This window comes from Crinia signifera, chromosome 9 (genome assembly GCF_055691185.1).
Source record: "Crinia signifera chromosome 9, ASM5569118v1, whole genome shotgun sequence".
Classification (NCBI taxonomy): Eukaryota; Metazoa; Chordata; class Amphibia; order Anura; family Myobatrachidae; genus Crinia; species Crinia signifera.
Window position 1 is genome coordinate 115,385,744 of NC_139225.1, and position 27,818 is coordinate 115,413,561.

Consider the following 27,818-nt stretch of genomic DNA (forward strand, 5'->3'; position numbering starts at 1 on the left):
CATGTCACAGACTGTGTTTGAAAATTGTCAGGTATGAGCTGATTGGCTGGATGTTTATCACTCTCCATTTTATCACTTTTGAAGCTTAGTACATCTGGCCCACAAACAGCACCTAATATATAAATATATGTATGCATGTACAGTATGCATGTTATGTATATTTTGTTTAGAATAAAGGGAGTGTGACATGTATCGTCCTGCTAGGAGGGGAAGTCAGCCACAGACTTGATATAGATGGATTTCAATGAACTGATTCAAACTTGCAGGAGAGAAGAGGTGCCCCCTTGGAAGCAGGAGCCCAGTGGCAGATGACTCCATTGCCTCCCAGAGGTACACCTCTGGCTACAGTCCTTTACTAATATAAATAAAGTTTATTACATTTTTTTGGGCACTTGCTAATTGTAGGGATGCAAATGCAGCTCGCTAGTTCTGTGACGTTCTTATACTTGCAGTAGCTTCGCATTCAGGGGCAAACGCAGGATTTTCAGAAGGGGGTTTCCGGAGATGGACACTTAGGTGACCCAGTATATGCCGGGTCAGTTAAAGTATTATAGATAGACCAAATATATATAAATAATAATTTTATATCTATATATATATATATATATATATATACACACACACACACACACATACAGGGGCAGCAACAGCAGTGTAGACCCCTGGGCATAGCAATGTATTGGGGCCCCTACCGATCCTCCAGCGGTAGGGGTGGGGGAAGCTTTGATGTCCCACGGGTGGTAGGGGGTATTATATCAATCGCTCAGCATGTAGGGCCTGGATCAGTAATTTCCACTAATTACCCCTTTACTGCACAGATGGTGGGAGAAGGGGGCATTGGGCTGAATGAAGGGGCCCTGATACATAACTTCCAGGGTGGTAGAGGATGTTTAATCTGCAGAGGAGTGGTGTATAATGAAGTGGGCTTATTATTCATAATTTTCTGGTGGGAGGACAGCTTGCTTGACTGCAGATATCTCCAGTTCCCGGAAAAAGATTTCTTATATTTTAATTGGAATTAAAAACTAGTTAATCCCACCTACCAAATGGTATTATGAACTAGGGGATCAGAGTTCAGGAGGCAGAGCAATCTGCCAACGAGAATATAAAACTACATAATAGGTGTGTGGAGCTGGAGCAGTAACCAGCTGCTGGAAGGCTGACAAGCTACTAGTATCCATCAAAGGGGGAGAGTCCCAGCTTTTGGAATATAAAAAAAACTCTAAGTCAGACAGAACATGAAATATCTGTCTGGGAAGAGCAATTAACAGGCTTGGATGGGGACCACTGCTTTGAAGTCAGATATATCCGGTTCCCAAGGGTCGAATTTTAAAATTCTTGTACCCATGGAAAGAGGGGACCCTCAGCTATCAGCCTAGGGTCCTTAGACCCTGCGTGTGCTACTGGCATTATTAGCTATATTTACCAAAGGAAAAAAAAATAAAGTTTATTGTTTCCCATCGATTTCATGCCATCGATACTAAAGCACTGATGGCACGATCAATTGAGACTGTCAGCGGTTAACCCTTTACTGGCCATCCCTAGTTAGAAATATAGTCCTCTATTTGCATACTTAGGAATTGGGTTGTGGAGCTAGAGGGTTAAGCGGTGGAGTCATGTTATTATTCACCTATAAAATATGCGGACACATTAGGACTTTACAGGAAATGATCCTATTCGCGTATTTCCCCGTCACTGGCTAGAAGAGTATAGTAGTGTGGGTATTCTGACTGTGCCTTTTCATGTTCATGCACTTAAAAGTGGCAGCGACATTTGACTGTTGCTGCTTGATGTTCTAAGAAAGTAATTTTTGTAGGAGGAAATCAATTGTACGCCAGAGTTAGGAGGAGGAGGAGGAGGAGGAGGTTTGAATGGGTGGATACTTTCTAGTAGTGAGAATGTCCTGCTACAAGAATCCAGCAGCAGTTATCATCGTAGTGTTTTAGTACTCAGATATTAGATAATATGGAAAGACATTGCTTTTGTAGCGTGATTTTTGGATTGCTGATTGGAAGGGATTTCCTAATACAGAATGCAGTTAGTGGAAAAGGTGAGTTCATTTTCTAACCATATACAGATACTGGTACAGTATGGGTTACTGATTGATAAAATAGTGTTTGCATTCCATAGAAATTTCTGGCCGGACAGTCTACAAAAATGTTAAAATAGGACAAACAGTTAACCTTATGATTAACCGTAAACCAGACACATGTACAGGGAAAGCGACAGGGACAGCCTGTATTGCTAATTCATCAGAAAAAGGGACAGATTGGGAAGTGAAACTTTATGACCCCTTATTCATTTAAATGGACATTATTAAAAAAGAAATTGGGAAGACTGTACTGTGATATTGTTGCCATTCAAATCCTAATGTCCATTTATATGTATGAAAATACGGGATACGGTTATTAGGTCTACAACAACCAGGTCGACAAGCATTGGGTCGACGCCACTAGGTCGACATGCAACAAGGTTGACATGGGCTAAGGTCGACATGGATCTAGGTTGAAATGGGACTAGGTCGACACGACATGCTTGGGATAAGCATATTGATATCCTTACAAAAAAATAAGGATCAAATATGGTTTGAGGTAACATGTTTAAAAAAAAAGGGGCAGACTAGATGGGCCAAGTGGTTCTTATCTGCCGTCAAATTCTATGTTTCTATGTTAGGTCGACACAAGCATTAGGTCGACATGGGCTAGGTTGACAGTCAAAAGGTCGCCATGGGTTTTTTCACTGTTTTTTTGAGCTGACGTGCCGACAGGCGGTATTTCATGTCCTACCACCCACTAGGGTGTTGTGGGAGAATAAAATGGTGTGCCTAGCGAGGGGATGCGGTGCACTTCAAACTGTGTCCATGTCGACTGTGTCGACATTTGGGTAAAAAAACAGTGAAAACCCCATGTTGACCTTTTGACTGTCGATCTAGCCCATGTCAGCCTAATGCTTGTGTCGACCTAATGTCATGTTGACCCAGATCCATGTCGACCTAGATCCATATCGACCTTGACCCATGTCGACCTGGCTGCATGTCGACCTAGTGTAGTCGACCCATTGCTTGTCGACCTAGTTGTGGTCGACCCAACGATCCCAATCCGAAAATACTTTGAACATTTTACGGGCGATGCTGGTGCATTAAAGTATTGCATTACAACAAATCACACTGAAACCCATTCATCTCGATCCTGGGTCTGACCAGGCACTGATCCGGGTCTGGCGCTTTCACATTTAACCCGGGTTGTCAGAGCATGCTAGGATGTGTAGTTCTACAGGTTGCTTACCAGCCTGCCACTTATGTAGGGGGTGGGAGATTCCGAATGAGAGAAAACTACCCAGAGAGCATCATTTTGTGTCAGTTAGATAGAAGGTACAATTTGCTGCAGTATGTGAGCAGTTTGCTTACACTGACCAACTGATAATAATACAATGGCTCCTACCTCCAATCTAGTCTCAATACAATTCTGAAAGAGAGAGATTTATAGGGGAGGAATTATAATACATATCCTACACATTATTCATTCCGAACCTTAAAAAGAAGAAAAAAGACAAATGGACAGGTACTAAGCTTGAACAGTGATAAAGTAGAGCGTGATAAACCACCAGATAATCAACTCCTAGCTGCCATGTCACAGGCTGTAAAAGGGTTGTGTGTGGTGCGCAATTAACAGCGGCCGGTACTGGGGGTAGTCAGCCCCAAATATATGTAGAAAGAAGATTATTGGTTTGTACTGGCGCTGGTTGTTTGGAACAAAAAACACACAATATTGGGCGGTATATAGTTAATAATAAAAAGTTATATTTTACTGAATAATCATAAAATCAACAAGATAATTACATACATCTACAAAATAATTCATACATTTTTTTATAAAAGGACTAGTGGTAAGTGGGCTCAGTCTCTTCCACCAATGGGTGGTGTAGAAAAAAATATATATATATATATTGTGGTATAAAAATAGAGTTTAAAAAGTCAAATAGCAGCTGTTGGGGTATAATATTGTAATTATATTACCATCCTTGATTTCCTTGTACTTTGATTTGTAATCCAAGGGTTTATAATGGACCAAGATTTTTCTGTGCTCAGTGTTGCCAATATGCACAAGTCCCCTTATGTGTGGCTCACCATGATGTCCAAATTCAGGGACCAAACTAGATCCCACAGCCTCAGCGTTGGAAGGATTAGGTCCGGCTTCCTCACTTGCTCCTGAGGAAGCCGGACACACAAATATACCGGAGAAACGCTTTGAGCTTTTACTGAGCAGTCGGGGTACCATCCATCTAGTGGACCTATTCACCTTCCCTGCTAATTGGCATCTTTCAATCACCTAATCCTTCCAACGCTGAGGCTGTGGGATCTAGTTTGGTCCCTGAATTTGGACATCATGGTGAGCCACACATAAGGGGACTTGTGCATATTGGCAACACTGAGCACAGAAAAATCTTGGTCCATTATAAACCCTTGGATTACAAATCAAAGTACAAGGAAATCAAGGATGGTAATATAATTACAATATTATACCCCAACAGCTGCTATTTGACTTTTTAAACTCTATTTTTATACCACAATATATATATATATATTTTTTTCTACACCACCCATTGGTGGAAGAGACTGAGCCCACTTACCACTAGTCCTTTTATAAAAAAATGTATGAATTATTTTGTAGATGTATGCAGGGGAGCCGAGAGAGGGGGGGAGCGGGTACTAATTACCCGGGCCCACACTTGCTGAAGGGGCCCCGCAGGGGCCCTGGTCTGACCCCTCCCTTCCCCCTCCATCCCTCCCGGGTAGCAACAGTAGCACACACTTCTACAGCATGTGCTGTGCTGACAACAGGCTCAGCATGAGTGTCTCACTGACAGCGTGAGAGTTCATGCTGAGCCTGCAGTCAGCACAGCACATGCTGTAGGTGTGTGCTGCTTCTGAGATTACAGTTTTTAGAGTTTTCTTTCACCCTCCTCTAAACATTTTGGGGGCGTGGCGTAAGTGGGAGGTTCCCACAACACACACTTAGGCCACGCCCCCAAAATTTTACCGGGGCCCGGCATTCCTCTCGGCTGCCCTGGATGTATGTAATTATCTTGTTGATTTTATGATTATTCAGTAAAATATAACTTTTTATTATTAACTATATACCGCCCAATATTGTGTGTTTTTTGTTCCAAACAACCAGCGCCAGTACAAACCAATAATCTTCATGTCACAGGCTGTGTTTGAAAAATGACAGACAGGAGCTGATTGGCTGGTGGTTTATCACTCTCCATTTTATCACTTTTCAAGGCTTAGTACATATGGCCCAAAAGGTGAAAGGTTTTATGTGGAAAAGCTATATACTAGCCACATTGTCCATTCAAATAAGACGCCAGACTCATCACTGACTCACCAACTGTACTTGACTTTAAAGCTGTCTGAGTGATGGGGTGGAAGGGGGGGGGGGTGAGAGTTTTTGTATACATTTTTTTTCCTGTTTGCCCTAAATACCCTGGTGACTGTCCATCCATTTTGTGTTCCAACTTCGCACCCTAGCGCTATAGCTATATAGCCTATCATACAAATTCTTTATGTATATGATTTTACTCGTTATTTATTCTTTCTAATGTTATACTTTTATATACAGTATTTGGCTTAACTGTGGCTCGTGCATGATATTTGGTTGGATGTCTCAGGTTACTTTTATGTACAAAGTGGTCTCTAGATCTAGTGTAACTCGGCATGGATTGCTAAACTGACAAAAGCGGTTGTGTGCGATCAAAAAGTAGCGACAGAAAGGAAGAATAAATGCCTATTGCGAAGTTGTGAATGCATCGGAAATGACGATGCATCTGCAGATCCAAAAACCGCAACAAATTGCACGCAGTTGTCCGATAACACCAGTCAACATGAGTTCTGAGTCTGGGTTCTGCAGATCTGATTTTTATTTCTTTCATATTACTAACTAAAGAAAAAATAGTTTTACCTGAAAAAGTTTGCTTTTGTAGCTATCAGAATGAAATTATGGATTTTAAGAAAATGTGCCTATTTTTATAACTTTATTGTATGTAAAAATAAAACCACTTCACACGTTAAGGGAGCGGGCATTACTCCATTCCCCTGGACAGACCACGCCGGGACCATCATGGACCTTGATCTCTATGATCGGCCACCCAGTACCAGAAGATGGAGGTTAGACAACTCCATCTTGGACCACCCCTCCTCTTTGAAGGAGGTTAAAGCTGCCATCACTAACTATTTTAAGGAGAATCCCACATCCGACACATCTCCTGGCATTGTCTGGGAGGCTCATAAAGCAACAATTAGGGGCGTCCTTATATCTAGGGTGGCCTCGGTCCGGAAAAAATGGGCCTCCCAGATACAGGAGTTAGAAGCAAAGCTAGCTACCCTACTGGAGCATCATAAAAGCGCACCTACCTCTAGCCTGCTATCCCAAATTGAAAAGATCAGGGGCCAGTTGAATACTCTGCTAGCTCACCGGGCAGCCAAAATCCTTCTAAAGCTTGGGCAACGCTTTTATGACAAAGCAGACAAGGCTGACACCCTACTAGCCAACAAACTTAGAAGGCAGCAGGCCTCTAGGCTGGTTGAAAAAATACACTCTCCAACTTTAGGATCCTGCACGTTTGATCCGATAGAAATAGCCAGGGAATTCCAACATTTCTATAATTCCTTATACAATTTAAAAAATCTCCCCGTCCCGCCCGCTTCCGTTAACGAAGAAATGATCTCCTACCTTGCAGATATCCCCCTCCCGATCCTCTCGGAGGCCCAACTGGCCACCCTAAACGTAAAGATTACAGAAGAAGAGGTGGTAGCGGCAATCAGGTCAATGCGTTCGTCGGCAGCACCGGGCCCTGACGGGTTTTCAGCCATTTATTATAAGCGCTTTGCAAAAGAATTAGCCCCCCACTTAGTGGTTCTGTTTAACAACATACTGGAGGGTGCTTCTTTCCCCCCCGAGACAGCCCTGGCGGATATAGTGGTGATCCCGAAAGAGGGCAGAGACCCGACCAATTGCGCAAATTACAGGCCGATTTCACTTTTGAACATTGACCTGAAGATTTACGCAAAAATTCTTGCCGGACGTCTGGCCCCTCTGCTTCAAACCCTTGTCCATCCGGACCAGGTGGGATTTATTCCTGGGCGCCAGGCGTCGGACAACACAAGGCGAGCGATTGACCTTATCCATATAATTCAGAAGCGGAAAAACCCGGCCTTGCTCCTGGCATTAGATGCGGAGAAGGCATTCGATCGCATATCGTGGTCTTTTGCCTTTGCAGTGTTGGAGAGGATGGGTATCTCTGGACCCTTCTTAGAGGGGATTAAGGCCCTATATCGCACTCCTTCCGCCCGGGTTGTTGTAAACGGGGCAAGGTCAGACCCCTTTAATATAACCAATGGCACCCGCCGGGGTTGCCCCCTCTCTCCATTAATCTTTGCTTTGGTCATGGAGCCTTTGGCGGCGAGGATACGCAATAACACGTCTATCCAGGGCATTAAAGTAGGCTCCGCGGAGCATAAAATAGCACTTTATGCGGATGATGTGCTCTTGACCCTCGCCAGTCCAGCGAGCTCTATCCCCCATTTACTATCAGAGATCCAACAATACTCCCACCTTTCCGATTATAAAATAAATGTGGGGAAAACCGAAGTTCTCGACTTCCATGTACCCGGACCCCTTAAAACTGAGTTGATGAATATGCTGCCCTGTAATTGGAATGGGAAAAAAGTTAAATATTTAGGCATCTATTTAACACATCATCACCACCAACTCTTTCAAGCCAACTTCCCGAGACTGTTAGACAGGATTAAATCAGACCTCTCCACTTGGTCCTCCCACTTAATCTCCTGGATAGGCAGAATACACTCTGTTAAAATGAATATCCTCCCACGCCTGTTGTATCTTTTTCAGACCTTGCCCATATATGTCCCGATTTATGTTTTTAAGTTCCTACAACACCAGTCATCCCAATTCATATGGGACAAGAAACGCCCCCGTATTAGACTAAAACTACTGCAGAGGCCCTCATGCCGGGGTGGCCTGGGGATACCCGATTTCAAGAGATATTATTACGCATCACAGTTGTCCCAGATCGTTCAGTGGTGCAACCCCTGGGGTGCGAGTAAAGTCTGGGTGAACATAGAAACGGGAGACCTGGGCTTGAATACTCTGTCCTCACTGCTGTGGCTACCTAGAGCTAAACGTCCACGCACTACAATGTCGCACCCGGTGGTGTCACGTGCTTTGGCGGTCTGGGACAGACTGAATAAATTATACAACCTAGCCCCGCCTCCCTCTCCATTGATACCTTTATTCCATAACCCCGCGTTTCCCCCGGGCATGGGATGCTCCTCCTTGTCCAGCTGGCTCAAAGAGGGCATTTATTATTTAAACGATATATCGGACAAAGCATCCTTCCCCCAGTTCTCCGAAGTCAGAGATGGCACGTCAATTCCCAACATAGATTTTTTTCGTTTTCTCCAGATTCGCCACTTCCACTCCAAAGTGGTGTCTACGCTAATGGCTAGGCCCCTAACCTCCGCTGAACATATCTGTTGGAGACGTGACTCATCTAAAGGTCTAATCTCGGCACTATACTCACTGCTAGACCCCCTTGCAGCCTCATCCCGGACTCCTCATGAAAAGGCGTGGGAGCGTGACATAGGTCTTTCTCTAGATGAGGAAGATTGGGAAGAAATACGCGATAATGCCGCGTCTAGTTCCATTTGTGTCAAAATAAAGGAAAATACATATAAATTGCTATACCGCTGGTACTATGTCCCCTCTAGGCTGCATAAGATATTCCCCGAGGTATCTGACAGATGTTGGAGGGGTTGCCCTTCTGAAGGTGATTTCCTCCACATTTGGTGGACTTGCCCCCATATCTCGAACATCTGGGGAGAAGTAATAGACTTACTCACAGGTTTGCTAGGAGTTTCGGTGCCCAGAGATCCCAGATACTTCCTCCTCCCGTTGAAACCCCCTGGGCTTACCCAACACCAACACAAGTTACTAAGGCACATATCCTCGGCGATGACTTGCCAAATTGCGGCTGATTGGAAAAAACCTACCCCAGCTCCATTACAGGCAATTCTCACACGGGTGTGGTATGTCTATAAAATGGAATACATTACTGCAATTCTGCGCCACTCACTTAAGTCCTTCCATAAGGTGTGGGACCCGTGGCTCTCACAGCAAGACGTACCACCCCCGTTTGATCCAGGTTAATGAAGGCCATCAATCCCCCCCCCCCCCATTCTTTTCCCTACCGTCTATCTTTCCCCTCATCCCTCCTCTCTCCCCTTCCCATCCCTGTGGTCTCACCACGCCCTCCCCTCTTCTTCTTTCTAAGTTAAATACAGAAAACTTGGCAAATTGTGATACACGATATCTTGAGAGTTTGTAAAAACAGCTGGTCTGTATAGCCTGTTTATCCCTGTATTTGCTCAATAAAATTGTTTAAAAAAAAAAAAAAATAAATAAAACAAACTTTTGTTAGGAATTTTGATAAATTTAAAAAAAAAAAAAAAGTAAAACAATTAACTACTGTAACAGAATATATATAAAAAGTTTTTCATATTTCATCTGTGACTGTCTAGTATTAGCCCCCAAATATAATCCCCCACCCTATTCTCATTTTGATGAAAACATTCGCCTTGCTCTTCCGAATAGGCATCCATGTTATCTTTAAATTGGTCCAATTCCGCATCATCTTTCCAGTGTCTGTGTGTCACCGAAAAACTGCCATCTGTTGGCAGCAAGTGCAACTACATCTTTCTCTCTCTCTCACATTAGCTACTATACCTTACTAGCTTTCGAAGCATTTGCTTCGAGCGAGCTTACTAGTTTAACATATGTATGATTGTAATGATCATTGTAAAATTGCCAAAAGCAAAGTTTTTCAAAAATAAGCAAAGGTTTCGGTTATTTTTTGATATAGAGAGTAAATTTTTAGTTGACCGTTGTAATCGTGCCAGATTGCGATCTCTCTAAATATCGATCCATACTGAATCAGGCCATCTGTACGCTTTGCTTTGATTTTATAATATTTGCAGTGCTTCAATTAAAATGATTTAAAAAGAAAAAGGTTAAAATAAAGTACATTACCATTTTAAGCTACAGATTCTATTATGGAAAACCTTTGTGCATGTACTGTTTTTTTTTGTGGTTTCGTAGATTAATGCGAAAACCCAAACCATGAAGTACATGTTTTGTGGGTTTGGTTTTGTTTTTAAATCCATTCACATTTAGTTCCGTTTAGTGCAATTTGAACAAAACAAAAAAGTTTTAAAGCACTTTAGGTAGATTTTTTTTTTTTTGGCATGTCAGTAAGTTCAGTCAAAAGTGATAAACCTGGCTCACCACAGAACTACACAGTGGGAAGAAAAGCTTAATTTAGAGAGTGGGTAAATTACTGTTTCCACCTTCACACATAAATTACTCTTAACCACATTAATGATGTTTTTTCCCCCACAAAACCGCTCAGAAATTGTGAGGATTTTTTTCATTTCCTGATAAGTGTAAAAAGAATTTTTAAGAATACATTTAAATATTTAAAAAAGGCTAGGAGGTGGTTTGCACCCCTCATCCTCCACACCCCAAACACCCCATGTCCATGTACCCCACTCCCCATCACCGACCCCCACCCCCCCACACACACATTTTTTTTTGTCCCCGAAGGCAGAGCACAGCAAAGATGTGTCAGTGGGGATTGCTCTGCTTCAAGTGATCCCAGTACCTGGTGCATGCTCTTCACAATGCTGCACAAAGTGGCAGGGATGTCGGCAGTCACATACTGATGCATCATTGCAGAGGGTCTGAGACTGAGTCAGAGGAAATCTATTGTGCGCAAAACTGATCTTCTGTCACGTCACATGTGATGCAGCCTTGCCAGCTGAAGCACTCTTGGCTCCGGCCTATTCACAACATGCCACTGTGCTAGGTAAATGGTTAAGGTGTTTTCCATCATCACATTACATTGAAAAACAAATTGCAGTATATCCTCCAAACATCACCCATTTCCAGTACTAACACGCAAATAATAAAAATCGGAATGATTGTATTGTATGTGCCAGAGATCTACTGTACAATATCACCCCTTTATCACAATGCAAAATCATTCTGGATCTTGCCAACAATGGCTGTTGCTACTTGTCTTATGACCATGATCTTCCACTTCTAATTACTACGATAAGCAGCAAAGAAATTATAACTAGCTGAACCAAGTCCAATAATAAATAAGTATGCACTTAAGAGTAAACTTAAGTTGCCTGCTTTTGCAGCGTAGGAGTTGCACTTGTAACATTTTCTGATTATTTATATAGTCAGGGCTGTAACTATGGGGGGGGGGGGGCTAGGCGTTCACGGGTCTCGGATGCTGGCTAGGGGAGGCATAGTTTCTGAGCCAGCCCAGTCAGTGTCACTGCCCCACCGGGTTATTCTTTCCACCAATATCTGTGGTCTTTATCAAGGCTGCAGCCGACGCACGTTTCCACCGATATCTGTGGTCTTTATCAAGGCTGCAGCCGACGCACGTTTCCACAACTATCTGTGGTCTGTATCAAGGCTGCAGCCGACGCACGTTTCCACCGATATCTGTGGTCTTTATCAAGGCTGCAGCCGACGCACGTTTCCACCGATATCTGTGGTCTTTATCAAGGCTGCAGCCGACGCACGTTTCCACCGCTATCTGTGGTCTGTATCAAGGCTGCAGCCGACGCACGTTTCCACCGATATCTGTGGTCTTTATCAAGGCTGCAGCCGACGCACGTTTCCACCGCTATCTGTGGTCTGTATCAAGGCTGCAGCCTTGATACAGACCACAGATACTGGTGGAAACGCACGTCGGCTTGACTTCACCCCATTTGGTGACTGTTATTTCCACACCCTGAAGGGAACTGCTGCCAAAGACTACCAACCCCTGGACTCCGGCTTGCGTTGCCTGTGAGATTTGGAGGTGTCTCGTACACTCTCACTGCTTTGATTGAGAACTGGTCACTTCCTGGTTCTCCACCTTAGCTGGTAATTTGCCCCTTTTTCATTCAGATAAGGATTGATGTGGAACACAGACAGTATATTTTATATCATCACTATGTGATATATTAAAACGGTATGACACTGCACTTTCTCTTCCTGTTAATGTATCCCCATGTTGGCATAACAGAGAAGAAATACTGATCCCCTTTTCAGACAGTACCTTTAGGACTGGGATTCCATAAGAAGAGACATATTGCTTGTTTTATTGTGTAATTTGTCACTTTTATTGATCCGGTCTGTCAGAATATGGTGAAATGTAGCTAAATCACACTAATGTATTGCCAGCTTTAGTCTGGGGCACACATTTGGGCAGTGCGGTTACATGTGATGCAACCTTGCCAGCTAAAGCACTTTTGGCTCTGGTGTCTTTAAATGCTACTGTGATAGGTAAGTGGTTAAGTTATTTTCCATCATCACATTGACAATAACTTAAATGTGCAGTATATCCTCTAAAAAAACACCAATTTCCAGTACTAACTGGAAAGTAATAAGGATTCCCTGAATGTAGTGTTTGTACCAGAGATCTACTGTACAATGGGCCTATGGCACATGAGTCTACTGCCCATGGATCTGCTGCACATGGACCTACTGCACATGGGCCTACTGCACATTGGTCTACTGCACATGGTCCTACTGCACATGGATCTACTGCACATGAATTTACTGCACATGGGCCTACTGCACATGGATTAACTGCACATGGATTTACTGCACATGGATTTACTGTGCATGGATCTACTGCACATGGATCTACTGCACATGGGCCTACTGCACATGGATTTACTGCACAAGGGCCTACTGCACATGGATTTACTGCACATGGATTTACTGCACCTGGTCCTACTGCACATGGATTTACTGCACATGGATCTACTGCACATGGGCCTGCTGCACATGGATCTACTGCACATGGGCCTACTGCACATGGATCTACTGCACATGGATCTACTGCACATGGATCTACTGCACATGGGCCTACTGCACATGGGCCTACTGCACATGCATTTACTGGACATGGATCTACTGCACATTGGCCTACTGCACATTGGACTACCGCACATTGGCCTACTGCACATGGGCCTTCTGCACATTGGCCTACTGCACATGGGCCTACTGCACATGGGCCTTCTGCACATTGGTCTACTGCACATGGGTCTACTGCACATGGGCCTACTGCACATGCATTTAGTGGACATGGATCTACTGCACATGGGCCTTCTGCACATGCATTTACTGCACATTGGTCTACTGCACATTGGTCTACTGCACATGGGCCTACTGCACATGGGCCTACTGCACATGGATCTATTGCACATGGATTTACTGCACATGGGCCTACTGCACATGGGCCTACTGCACATGCATTTACTGCACATGGATCTATTGTACATTGGCCTACTGCACATTGGCCTACTGCACATGGGCCTACTGCACATGCATTTACTGGACATGGATCTACTGCACATTGGCCTACCGCACATGGGCCTACTGCACATGGGCCTTCTGCACATTGGTCTACTGCACATGGGCCTACTGCACATGGGCCTTCTGCACATTGGTCTACTGCACATGGGTCTACTGCACATGGGCCTACTGCACATGCATTTAGTGGACATGGATCTACTGCACATTGGCCTACTGCACATTGGCCTACCGCACATGGGCCTACTGCACATTGGCCTACCGCACATGGGCCTACTGCACATGCATTTACTGCACATGGATCTATTGTACATTGGCCTACTGCACATTGGCCTACCGCACATGGGCCTACTGCACATGGGCCTACTGCACATGCATTTACTGCACATGGATCTACTGTACATTGGCCTACTGCACATGTATTTACTGCACATGGATCTACTGCACATTGGCCTACCGCACATGGGCCTACTGCACATGGATTTACTGCACATTGGTCTACTGCACATGGGCCTACTGCACATGGATCTACTGCACATGAATTTACTGCACATGGGCCTACTGCACATGGATTAACTGCACATGGATTTACTGCACATGGATTTACTGCACATGGATTTACTGTGCATGGATCTACTGCACATGGATCTACTGCACATGGGCCTACTGCACATGGATTTACTGCACAAGGGCCTACTGCACATGGATTTACTGCACATGGATTTACTGCACCTGGTCCTACTGCACATGGATTTACTGCACATGGATCTACTGCACATGGGCCTGCTGCACATGGATCTACTGCACATGGGCCTACTGCACATGGATCTACTGCACATGGATCTACTGCACATGGATCTACTGCACATGGGCCTACTGCACATGGGCCTACTGCACATGCATTTACTGGACATGGATCTACTGCACATTGGCCTACTGCACATTGGACTACCGCACATTGGCCTACTGCACATGGGCCTTCTGCACATTGGCCTACTGCACATGGGCCTACTGCACATGGGCCTTCTGCACATTGGTCTACTGCACATGGGTCTACTGCACATGGGCCTACTGCACATGCATTTAGTGGACATGGATCTACTGCACATGGGCCTTCTGCACATGCATTTACTGCACATTGGTCTACTGCACATTGGTCTACTGCACATGGGCCTACTGCACATGGGCCTACTGCACATGCATTTACTGCACATGGATCTATTGTACATTGGCCTACTGCACATTGGCCTACTGCACATGGGCCTACTGCACATGCATTTACTGGACATGGATCTACTGCACATTGGCCTACCGCACATGGGCCTACTGCACATGGGCCTTCTGCACATTGGTCTACTGCACATGGGCCTACTGCACATGGGCCTTCTGCACATTGGTCTACTGCACATGGGTCTACTGCACATGGGCCTACTGCACATGCATTTAGTGGACATGGATCTACTGCACATTGGCCTACTGCACATTGGCCTACCGCACATGGGCCTACTGCACATTGGCCTACCGCACATGGGCCTACTGCACATGCATTTACTGCACATGGATCTATTGTACATTGGCCTACTGCACATTGGCCTACCGCACATGGGCCTAATGCACATGGGCCTTCTGCACATTGGCCTACTGCACATTGGCCTACTGCACATTGGCCTACTGCACATGGGCCTACTGCACATGCATTTACTGCACATGGATCTACTGTACATTGGCCTACTGCACATGTATTTACTGCACATGGATCTACTGCACATTGGCCTACCGCACATGGGCCTACTGCACATGGATTTACTGCACATTGGTCTACTGCACATGGGCCTACTGCACATGGATCTACTGCACATGAATTTACTGCACATGGGCCTACTGCACATGGATTAACTGCACATGGATTTACTGCACATGGATTTACTGCACATGGATTTACTGTGCATGGATCTACTGCACATGGATCTACTGCACATGGGCCTACTGCACATGGATTTACTGCACAAGGGCCTACTGCACATGGATTTACTGCACATGGATTTACTGCACCTGGTCCTACTGCACATGGATTTACTGCACATGGATCTACTGCACATGGGCCTGCTGCACATGGATCTACTGCACATGGGCCTACTGCACATGGATCTACTGCACATGGATCTACTGCACATGGATCTACTGCACATGGGCCTACTGCACATGGGCCTACTGCACATGCATTTACTGGACATGGATCTACTGCACATTGGCCTACTGCACATTGGACTACCGCACATTGGCCTACTGCACATGGGCCTTCTGCACATTGGCCTACTGCACATGGGCCTACTGCACATGGGCCTTCTGCACATTGGTCTACTGCACATGGGTCTACTGCACATGGGCCTACTGCACATGCATTTAGTGGACATGGATCTACTGCACATGGGCCTTCTGCACATGCATTTACTGCACATTGGTCTACTGCACATTGGTCTACTGCACATGGGCCTACTGCACATGGGCCTACTGCACATGGATCTATTGCACATGGATTTACTGCACATGGGCCTACTGCACATGGGCCTACTGCACATGCATTTACTGCACATGGATCTATTGTACATTGGCCTACTGCACATTGGCCTACTGCACATGGGCCTACTGCACATGCATTTACTGGACATGGATCTACTGCACATTGGCCTACCGCACATGGGCCTACTGCACATGGGCCTTCTGCACATTGGTCTACTGCACATGGGCCTACTGCACATGGGCCTTCTGCACATTGGTCTACTGCACATGGGTCTACTGCACATGGGCCTACTGCACATGCATTTAGTGGACATGGATCTACTGCACATTGGCCTACTGCACATTGGCCTACCGCACATGGGCCTACTGCACATTGGCCTACCGCACATGGGCCTACTGCACATGCATTTACTGCACATGGATCTATTGTACATTGGCCTACTGCACATTGGCCTACCGCACATGGGCCTAATGCACATGGGCCTTCTGCACATTGGCCTACTGCACATTGGCCTACTGCACATTGGCCTACTGCACATGGGCCTACTGCACATGCATTTACTGCACATGGATCTACTGTACATTGGCCTACTGCACATGTATTTACTGCACATGGATCTACTGCACATTGGCCTACCGCACATGGGCCTACTGCACATGGATTTACTGCACATTGGTCTACTGCACATAGATCTACTGTACATGGATTTACTGCACATGGATCTACTGCACATGGCCTACTGCACATTGGCCTACTGCACATGGATCTACTGCACATGGATTTACTGCACATGGATCTACTGCACATGGCCTACTGCACATTGGCCTACTGCACATGGGTCTACTGCACATGGATCTACTGCACATGGGTCTACTGCACATGGATCTATTGCACATGGATCTACTGCACATGTTACATCTGCCCCACCTGCAGTGCACATGGTTTTGTCTATATGAGAAAAAATGTGCTTGGTGATCACGTCTAAATAAGGCCCCATATCTGCTGCTGACCTCTCTTTAACACAATACAGATTCATTCTGGATCATGCCAACAATGGCTGTTGCTTCGTGTCTCATGACCATGATCTTTAATTTATTATCACTATGATAAGCAGCAATAAGACATAAATAACTAGATTTCAAGTCCAAAAATAATTAAGTATGCCCTTAGGAGTGAACTTAAAAAAAATTTTTATTGACAGATAACAGAAATATTCACAACAGCGTATAGTACATGGGGATCATTAAACGAAAAGATTTAATTAGTTTTCATGAAATATAGAGAATTTACAACAATAACACAGTAAATAATAAATATATTAGGATTGAAATGACATTTGAGGGCATTTATGAGTCAGAGGAGAAGTCCCTTTCTAAGTTCTTCTATGTTGTAACATTCGGAGAAATGGAAAGACTTATTTATTTATAGCGCTTATTTATATAGCTCACACATATTCCACAGCGCTATACAGAGTGTAGATGAACATTTACATCAGTCCCTGCCCCAGTGGAACTTACAGTCTATATTCCCTACCACATGTACTCGCATACACGGACATTCATGGGTTCCTTTTGTTGGGAGCCAATTAACCAACCAGTATATTTTGGAATATGGGAGGAAAAGACTTTCTCATTATGGGCCTGATTCAGATCCAATCGGTACTGCGTGCATTCGAACGCAGTACCGATGTTGCGCGTCTGCGCATGCGCAGGCGGGTATCTGCGCATGTGCAGGAGTATGGTGCGTGCACCCACGGCGACCTTTCGGGCGGCGTGGGGGGGGGGCGGAGATGGGCGGGGGGTGCCAGGCTGCCCCATTACCATATGGGAACGCCCAGCGTTCCATGGGCGTTCCCATGAGAACGCTGGGAGTTCTCATGGTAATGAGGCAGTGACGCGGGTGTGTGTGTGTGGGGGGGGGGGGTAGCTGACATCACTGGATGTCAGCTGCCCGGCCGTATCCACACCAGCGTGCACGCAAATGTAAGTAACTGAAAAGTCACTTATATATGCGTGCACGCTAAACATCATTCGATGGTCGGTGACCATCGAAAGATGTGGGCGGTTACCCGAGCCATGCGAATGGATGTTTATGCAAAACATCCATTCGCAGCTGTTCGGGTGAAGCCACACTTTGAGGCGGCAGGGGGGGGGGGGGGGCGGTCGTTCGCCGGAGCGGGGTTTGGTGGACACGCAAGGCTGCGAATTCGCAGCCTTGCGAATCAACCTGAATAAACCCCAATATCTCTCAGATCACCAGACATTGCATGTACATATTGGAGCCAGATGTTACAAATGTTCTGTATCATTTTATCTTTAATTACAAATGTTTCTGTCTAATCCAATGAGAGGAAATTCTCGGATGTAAGAGATTTGAGGTGTCGGTGGAGATCCATTGGAACAATAAAGTTTTCTTAGTGGCGGCCACCAATTTTGTTAAAAGGGTTTGATCACCCTTGTGTAGAACATTGAAACTCTCTTTTGGATTAAAAAGACATTTTTAAAGAGTTGTTAATGAAATCTTGTTAACCCATCCATAAGGTTTGTACTGGAAGACCATAAACCAGTGGTTCCCAAACTGTGTGCCGTGGCTCCCTGGGGTGCCTCGGGACCCATGCAGGGGTGCCCTGGGTTGGTAGTCCAGGACCAACTCAAATTATCAATGGTTAATTATTTATGAGCAAAAGCAATGCTGGTGGCTGCCAATAATAAAATGTGTACAAACAGAAGCAAATCCTGTCCTTTACCACATACCTGACCCAAAGAATCACATATAAACCCAATCTAATAAATGTATTTTTGGCCTAGGGGTGCCGTGAAAATTTTTTGATACTCTAGGGTGCCGTGATTCAAAAAAGATTGGGAACCCCTGCCATAAACAGTGCATTTTATCTGCATCTGGTTCACATTTATAGCAATTGAATTTGGTGGAATCTCCTATCAAATATTTCAATTTAGGGGTGAAAAAGATTTTTTAAATAATTTTTTTGGTGCATCTGATCATATGACATCAAAACCAGCCTTTTGTGGAGAAAGGTACAGTATACGCCGTTAGCATTTTTTTCTTAGAAAGGTTTGGAAATTGGAAAATCCATTTTAACAGCTGACGGTGGATCCGATTCGGGATAGATCGGATTGACCCTAAATTGTCCCCAGGCCCAATGGTCGGGGTTTGCGCATGTGCATTTTGGCGCATGGGCAAACTCCGACAGCAAACGGCTTTGGCGAGTTACACACTTGCCAGGACGTTCGCTGCAGGGAGGGAGGGCCAGGGGGCAGATGGGGCTGAAACCCATGTGAACGCCCATCGTTTTATGGGTATCTCCCATCTTCGTTCAGGCGCTCGCAAATAAAAGTCCCTCAACTGACATCTATTTGTGAAGGCAGGAGAAATCATTGGATGGTCGGCAACTATAAAATCATTTCTCCTGCTAGTGGTGGTATGTGAGGGATGTGTTCTTGTACACATCCACTCGGATGGAGGGGGGGGTACTCAGTGGGGGGGCATCTCAGCTGCTTGGTAAGTTGTGATGTTTGCAGCTTACCGAGCCAACCTGAATGAGGGCCAGTATCTGAATCTATATTAAAAGTGGGTCGGTTCTGTAATAAAACATTTGAGAGGTTGAGAATTGGGTCTTGTTACTAACAATTATCTATATTAAACGGTTTATCAGACTCCTTTGAAGAATGATTAGTTGTTTGTATATATAACTACATGTCTACAGGGCCTGATTAAGGGGGGCTCAGGGGGGTCAGTACCCCTGGGCCCCCTCTATCTAGGGCCTCCCTGTGGTCGGCATGTATTTAAAAAAAATATATATATATATTGTTTTTTTAAGCTAAAGTTTTGTACATGGGAGTGGGGTAGTGCTGCAGATTCACAATGTGACAATAATAAATTGTGCTGAGCATCGGGAGCTGAGGCAAACTGACTGCACATATGTGCAGTGCATTACTGGGAGTTGACTAAGGCCCTTATTCAGATCTGATCGCAGTAGACATTTGTTCTCAAAATGGGCAAAACCATGTGCACTGCAGATGGGGCAGATGAAACATGTGCAGAGAGAGTTCATTTGGGTGGGGTATGTTGAAATCTATAATGCAGTGTAAAAATAATGCAGCACATATTTACCCTGCACAAAAACAAAATAACTCACACAAATCTAAAACTCTCTTTACATGTTACATCTGCCCCACCTGCAGTGCACATGGTTTTGCCCATTTTGAGAACAAATTTGTACTGCAAACAGATCTGAATAAGGGCCTAAGTCCCTTGAGACTGCACTAAAGGTCAGAGGCTGAGAGGCTTGTTCTGAGCTCTGATTGGTAGAGCTCATCACATGCTTTTCAGGCCCATGGAGGACAGCAGCATCAGCGACCTCGTTATGGGAGGGTTTTTAATCAGAGGCAGCTCTGAGCCTGTGAGGTCCAGAGGGACAAACACAGGCTTTTCATGTCCCTGTCTTAAGTGACCCGGGCCCCCCGAAGGCTTAGTACGGCCCTGCATGTCTGTACAAATGGGAACAGGAGTATTACTAAAGAAGAACAAATTTGGTTTACAAAAATTGGAATAAATGCCCCCATCATCAAATTCCCCCATCATTCCATATTTTAAAATCAGAGCCAGGTGAGATTTAAGGGTTAACCCATAATGGTAAAAAGAGTGAATGGTATTTGGACAATTTTAATGTAGTGTGAACAATTCTCCAGGCGATGCCTGTGGAGTACAATAGAATGTTATTTTTGACTGATTCTGGAATTTATTGTGGTTGCGTACATAGTAAAGATACTAGAGGGAAATGTAATCGGGTGAGAGAATCAGAAAGTGAGAGATTTGGTAAAAAAAATTTAAGTTTTTTTAAAGCGGCAATAATTTACATTTCAAACTCAAACTGGTTTTGCAGTGTAAATTATTGCTGCTTTAAAAAAACTGGAGATTTCTCCCCAAATCTCTCACTTTCTGAATCTTTCATCCTATTACATTTCGCCCCAGGGTTCTTCTAATGTGAGATAAAAGCTTGCGCCATTCTTTTTGTGGTACTTACTGTATATTAGAATCACCAATCCAGTCTAGAGCTATCCGGAAATTTGCGGCTAGTGCTTATTTTAAGCATGGTCAATTTATCTCTTCTAACTCTTTTTTTTTTTTTAAATAGAGGGATATTATTGAAGGCACAGTATTTAGATTGATGATTATTATTATTGGGTTTTTTTATTGTCTGAAGCATTAGTTAGGTTTTTACACTTTTTTTTACACTGTACAGAGAAATCACAGATGTTTACATTGTGTAGTCATTAACCGTCCACAGTTTATGATTATAGCCTTTATAAAAGTCTATACTAATGCAATTCAATATATTACATTTTATTTATTTATTTACAGTTTCTTATATAGTGCAGCAGATTCCATTGCGCTTTACAATTGTAGACAAGTTTAGAACAAACTGGCTAACAACAGATAGACTAGGAGGTAAGAGTGCCCTGCTGCAAGCTTACAACCTATAGGGACATACAGATGGAGCGCCTCTCAGTCAGCGCTGGGAATCAACAGATTCCCTTAGCTAGTTTCGCTATTTGCGCATCCCAGTCACTCGGTGGCTGGGAGCGGAATCCCTGCCTGTCTCCGCTTCAGGGAGATGAGCAGGGTTAGGAGGGGAAGGGGGGGGTGCGAAGAGCTGGTGGGGAGGCAGCGGAGGGCTCCGTTGGTGCACGTGCCCCCTTCAGGGAGCTGCTCCATCTGTAGGAGGGAAACACAAGGACAGGCATCAGTAATAGCATAGCAGTCCCTCCAAGTTGCAAGTCCAGAAGGGAAGCCATATAATACATAAGTGCCTCAGAGGGTTATGTGGGTGGAACTTAAATATGATAGGCTTGCCTGAAGAGGTGATTTTTCAGGGAACATTTGAAAGTTTGGAGGCTAGTGGAGTCTTAAGGGGGTATTCAATGTCGGGTCACGACTGTCGAGCTAGCCCTTGTGTTTAATTTCCATATGTTCAACGTGACCACATCAAATCTCTACAACCCCGTGCATTGAAGAGTTAACCCAGGGACAAAAAACACACAACATCAGAAGGGAAGTATCATTTTCATTTATTTATATGTATGTAGTACATTCACATTCTATTGTGATAAGCTCGATCCCATCCCAAAAAACTTTTTCTTTTCTATGGTTCAATCAAGAATGTTTATTGGATTATTTAGTTGCCTTGTCCGGGTTTCATACCATGGTGTTACTGGAAAACATTTTAGTTGCACCTTGGCTGTGCTCGACTGAATTTCAATAAAGCTTTACCATGTTTCAAACATAGAAGATGTAGAGTAGTTTCTCCCTGAATAATGCCATTGTAGGGGCAGATTTGTTTATCCACATGTGCATGATACTGTTCCGTGCAGCTGCCAAAACTTAAAAGTGATCATTTTAGGGGACCTGTTGAAATTTGTGTTTCGTTTGGCAGTATTCCAAAAATTGCCAATTCTGCAGTCATTGGAAAAGGATTTACTGAATGTGGAATCGCACAGTATATTGCCATACTTTTATCCAAAATGTGAGAACATTGCCACATGAAGTGGAACAAATCTGCTATCAGTATCTTAATCCCTAATGCCTAAATACTGTAGGTTATATAATTATTACATGTCACGCCTGTGGTCTAGCCCTGGCTAGAAGTAACCACAGGTGTAGGGGCCAACTTGAGGGAAACCTGGGTGCCTTGATGAAACTGTTGTGCATACCGGGAGGCCACCGGACAGTAGCTTGAGATGTGACCACAGGAGTAAAATATAAAAGTATTTATTAACCTAAGCTTGCAGCAGGGCTCTCCTACCTCCAAGTTACCCAGTTTGTTTTATCACTGTCTACTATAGTAAAGCGCAACGGAATCTGCTGCGCTGTATAAGAAACTGTAAATAAATTAATTAATTAACCACAAAAAGTCAATAATGGTAATCGTAGGCTTTGAAGAATGGTATTGGTAATAGCAGGTAATCATAGGCAATAAAGTATATGCATTACTAATAAATAGAAAGATGATAAATAGCTGCAGTGTGAGAACACTGAAAGTCCAACAGTATTATATAGCATAGGTGTTGAAGACAGGCTGGTGCAGTGTAATGACACTGATGAAGTCCAGAGCATATATGAATACCAGGTAATGACTGGTGCAGTGTAGGAACACTAGTGAAGTCCACACTAAATATAGTAATGCATGTGACATACATTGGGGAAGATGTATTAAGCCTTAACAAGAGATACATGCAAGAGTAGGTGTTGAGCTTCTAAGATGCCACCTACACACTTTCACCTTATGTTCTGGAAAGTCAGAATTGGTGAGTTGGTGGTGGTGGTGGGAGCAGTAAGCTGGAGTTTTGCCTATGGTGTCAAAAAACCTTGCACTGGCCCTGCCCCCACCCAGCGGCTGTAGACATTAGCACATACTTGCCTACTTTTGAAAACTAGATTCAGGGAGATTATAATTGGTAATAGAATTTTGCAAAGTGGGTACTTGTTTCCTAGCACGGCGCCCGTCGTAGGTGATCGCATACCTTAACTTAAGGTATGCGATGGACGCGACTGACGCGATTTTAGGGCTATTTTTAGCCTTTTCCCCGACGATTAAAAAATCGCGTCCATCGAATGCCTTAAGTTAAGGCATGCGATGCGACCGATGCGATGGACGTGATTTTACGTAGGGAACAATGTTAAATGGGCCAATGGACCTGATTTTTCATTGTATACCCACCCTTATGGGTATTTTACATGACAAATGCCACCCCCCCCCCCCATTGTTAACGCCACCCCACGATGAACGGCAACCCGAGCCCGCGAGGGGCGGCGGTACGCATCCTCCGACCTTTTCATACCCCCACTATCCACGCCGGCGTGGGGTTGATTTTATATAGTGTGGCGAGCGCAGCGAGTCACCGAGCCCGAAGCGTGGCGAGCGGACGTGTAATACCTGTGAAGTAATGCGGGTCCCCTCGCGGGGCTCGCTGCGCTCACCACGATTCGGGCTCGGTGGCTCGATGCGCTCGCCACACTATATAAAATCAAGTCCACGCCGACGTGGATAGTGGGGGTATGAAAAGGTCGGAGGACGCGTACCGCCACCCCGCGCGGGCTCGCTGCGCTCGCCACGCTTTGGTTTGGCATTGATTGTGGGCTGGCGTTAACAATCGGGGGGGCATTTGACCCATCAGGGTTGGGAAACAATAAAAATTGGGGTTTGGGGGCCATTTAACATTGGGGCCAATGTAAAATCGGGTCCCAGGGACCATTTTACATTGATTCCAATGTAATAATCGCACCCATCGCATGCAATTTGGTTGCATGCGATGCGATCAACGCGATTTCGGGGGGTCCAGATGGATACAATTTTTATCGCTGGCGCCGTGCTAGGAAACAAGTACCGCAGAGTGCCCCACTTGTCATGCTCCTCCAAAAGGGCGTGTCTATTTCCATATATGGAGAGATTGTGAAAAAAGATTGTGAACGTGACACCTAAAAGCGTGGGTGTGTACTGCTACATCTGAGAGGAATCTTTTAAAATGACTTATATACAAATGTAGATGAGCTCCAAAGCCGTCAGTAAGAGCTACTATACTTGGTAAAGTGCTAGGAAATGGTGCTAATAATTCAATGTAGATGTATCTATCTCTCAAAATGTAACAGTGTAATGTGGGCTAGGTGACATGAGGGAGATTGTTAGACTAATGAGGGAGAGAGGGAGATTGCTGCTATTTCAGCGAGTCTCCTGCAGAATGCCCTAGGGTATGCATTAGCAGCCATTGTGGAAATGTAAATTAAACCCCCTCAGCCCTCTAGTTCAGTGATGGCTAACCTTGACACTCCAGCTGTTGTTGAACTACACATCCCAACATGCCCTGCTACAGTTTTGCTATTTGACCATGCTAAAACTATAGCAGGGCATGCTGGGATGTGTAGTTCAACAACAGCTGGAGTGTCAAGGTTAGCCATCCCTGCTCTAGTGTGTACCTGAGAAAATCAATGTGCAATGGTCATGATGTTTCCGATGTTTCCATTCCATTGGTTACATTCTGATGTTTGAAAAAACTGTATTTTACAAATGTTAACTTATATGGTTTAAGATATATTTTAAACTGGTTTGATAGATCTACAGTGTCTAGATAGGCAGTCAATATGTCTACACCAAAAGGTCGACATGCTCAAAAGGTTGGCATGAGGTGTCAAAATGTCAACACGACAAGGTCGACATGAGTTATTCATGTTTGTTTGTTTTTTTTAAACCAGCTTGTTCTTAATTCTCCACCTACAGTATGTGCCTATGCACATCCTTGCTGGCGGGTCGCCAGAACGTACGCGCTGGCGACCCGCCAGCAGCCTCGCCAGCGAGGAGACTGAGACGCGCGTGCGTCTCACGCGCACGCGCGTCTCAGTCTCCGTCGCTAGCGTGGCGGAAACCCTGTCCGTCTCCGCCTCAGGGAGACGGACGGGGTTAGGGGGGGGTTAGGGGGGGTGCGGGCAGGCGGCGGGGACCCGGGGTTACCGCCGGCAAGCCGGCGGGGACCCGGGGAAACGTTTGGAAGCGCTGTCGGAAGGGGGCGCGCGCGCCTCTCGTGCGCGTGCGTCCCCTTCTCACGACCCTGTCTCATGTTGATCTTTCCCATCTCGACCTTTTTTCACCCTGTTCTTGACCTAATTGAATTATAAAACAAATGCCTAATGTGAAACCTGTTGTACCGATGTCCCATTGTATTATACAAACAGCCCTTCTCTTGTGCTTTCCTACACAGAACATCTTCCTCCACCAACTGACTTCTCCCTAAAATTGCGTGGAATGTTTTCTTTATTTTGGGCGTGGAAGCCTCCCACGGTGAATGGCACATGTATATATCATAAACATATGAATTCAAGCAATGGACAAAACACAAGGGTAATTTGTCTGATATTACAATTTTTTTTATCTTCCTACAGCATATTTAGTGGCTTGGAACCATGGTTAGATTGTCATGTACCTATAGGCCAGTGTTGTGTAATGCCTCAGATGCTATGTGAACAGAGAAGATGCAGGTGGTCAGTGATGGGGCCTGGGCTGGGTTATTTGTGTCATGCAACCCTACAACCTAGTAAGACAAAGCTGCAAAGCTCCACTTCTAGGGGTTTAGAGGGGAAAGAGCTGGGTTGCCTACCCTCCTGGAATGGCCGGGAGGGTCCACTCTTTCGCATAAACCCCCAATCTTCCACAAACCGCCCTATGGGGGGGGGGGGGGTAGTCCGTGGGTAAAATGAAGCGATTGCGTCATTTTTAGCGCCCCCCCCCCCACAGTGCAGTGCCGGAAATATCGGCATTGCACGGCGGGGGCGGGGTTAAAATGTTGCAATCACTTTAGACACGACCCCAACAGGAAAGTCTGTCTGTGGCTCCACCCCCGAACCTCATCTTTTGTATTCCCGATGATGGCCCCGCCCCAGTCAGTGATTTTCGGCATAATTCTGCCCATCCTTCCCACTTCACTCAGCAGTGGGAAGGATGTGGGAGGAATCAGGGCCGGCGCCACCATTAGGCAGCTTTAGGCATTTGCCTGGGGTGCCGGCCACTGGAGGGTGGCACTTTCAAGCAGGTAAGCGGCAGATCATGGTGCCCCCCCCCCCTTTGTGACTCAGCGGCAGCGCCAATTCCCCAGGGCAGCAGGACAGCAGCGGCCCTCTTGTGCAACTCGGCGGCCACATCTACCCCCACCCCCTCCCTGCCCGGAGCAGGATGGCGACGCCCCCCCCCCCCCATTGTGCAACTCGTCGGCGGCCGCATCCACCCCCCCCCCCACATGTCGGCAGCGGCAACGCGCTCTCCCCCCCAGCGGGTGAGTGGCGGGGCGCCTATATAATTTGCACTGGCCCTGCCAGCAGCACCCAGATCCCACACTGGTCTGAGATGATGGGGGGGGGGGAGCGGTGGGCAGGAGGAGCACTGTAGTCGGGGGCAGGGTACCATCTGTGGGATTTGGGTGTTGCTGGCTGACTCAACTCCTTCTCTGGTTGCCACTACCCACTGTTTCTGCTCCTGTCGTTTGACCCCAGCGGCAGACAACTCTACTGGCATCTCCCCCTGTGTTACAGCTTCATCTGTATGGATGAGGGTGTAGGGTGCCCGCCTTTCAGCATCCTAACCCTACCCCCCTTTATAAGTGCCTAAACCTAACCCCCCTCACCCTAAGCCTCTCTTTCCCGCAGTAAAACCCTAAGTCCTGCCACTAGTGCCAAAACCTAACCCTCCCACCCCATCTGTCAATATTCCAGCGGCAATTCCTGCTTCTTGTGTTGTGAAAGCAATCAGGATGCCAGCGTCTGTATACGGACTGCTGGCATCCTGACTGCCAGGCTGTTACCCGCAAATGCCTTTCAATAGTCCGTACAAGTTCCAAGAAAATGCAGCACTCCAGCCTTTTGGATAATCATTTTATAATTCCATCACAGCAACGTTTCAATACATCGTAAGTATTTTCCGCAGGCTCACGATGTATTGAAACGTTGCTGTGGTGGAGTTATAAAATTATTATCCAAAAGGCTGGAGTGCTGCATTTTCTTGGAACTTGTATAGACTATTTTGAAAGTCATTTGCGGGCACCCGCCGAACAAGATTAAAAAGTGGCTGTGCTGGACCAACTCGTGCATTTATATATATAAAGTGGGCATTTGCATATGGGGGGGGGGGGGGGGGTAGGCATACAATTTGCCTAGGGCGCTGAGGAACCTAGCACCGGCCCTGGGAGGAATGTCATTCATGGTAATGAGCCACCCGGGGAGGGGGATCACGGTAATGAGTCGCAGGGGGGGGGGGGGGTGTTTGTCACGGTATTGAGCCG

The 27,818-nt window shown here is 45.5% G+C and overlaps 1 protein-coding gene across 1 annotated transcript in view; it reads left to right on the plus strand.

Moving 5' to 3' along the window:
* The first annotated feature begins 1,743 nt into the window (after nucleotides 1-1,743).
* Nucleotides 1,744-27,818, plus strand: part of LOC146035864 (interleukin-13 receptor subunit alpha-1-like) — a 96,785-nt gene continuing 70,710 nt past the window's right edge. Inside the window, exons 1-2 of the mRNA XM_083159551.1 lie at nucleotides 1,744-2,050; nucleotides 25,749-25,888. Coding sequence (XP_083015677.1) covers nucleotides 1,966-2,050; nucleotides 25,749-25,888 — 225 coding nt within the window. The 5' untranslated portion in view covers nucleotides 1,744-1,965. The remainder of the gene's footprint in view (nucleotides 2,051-25,748; nucleotides 25,889-27,818) is intronic.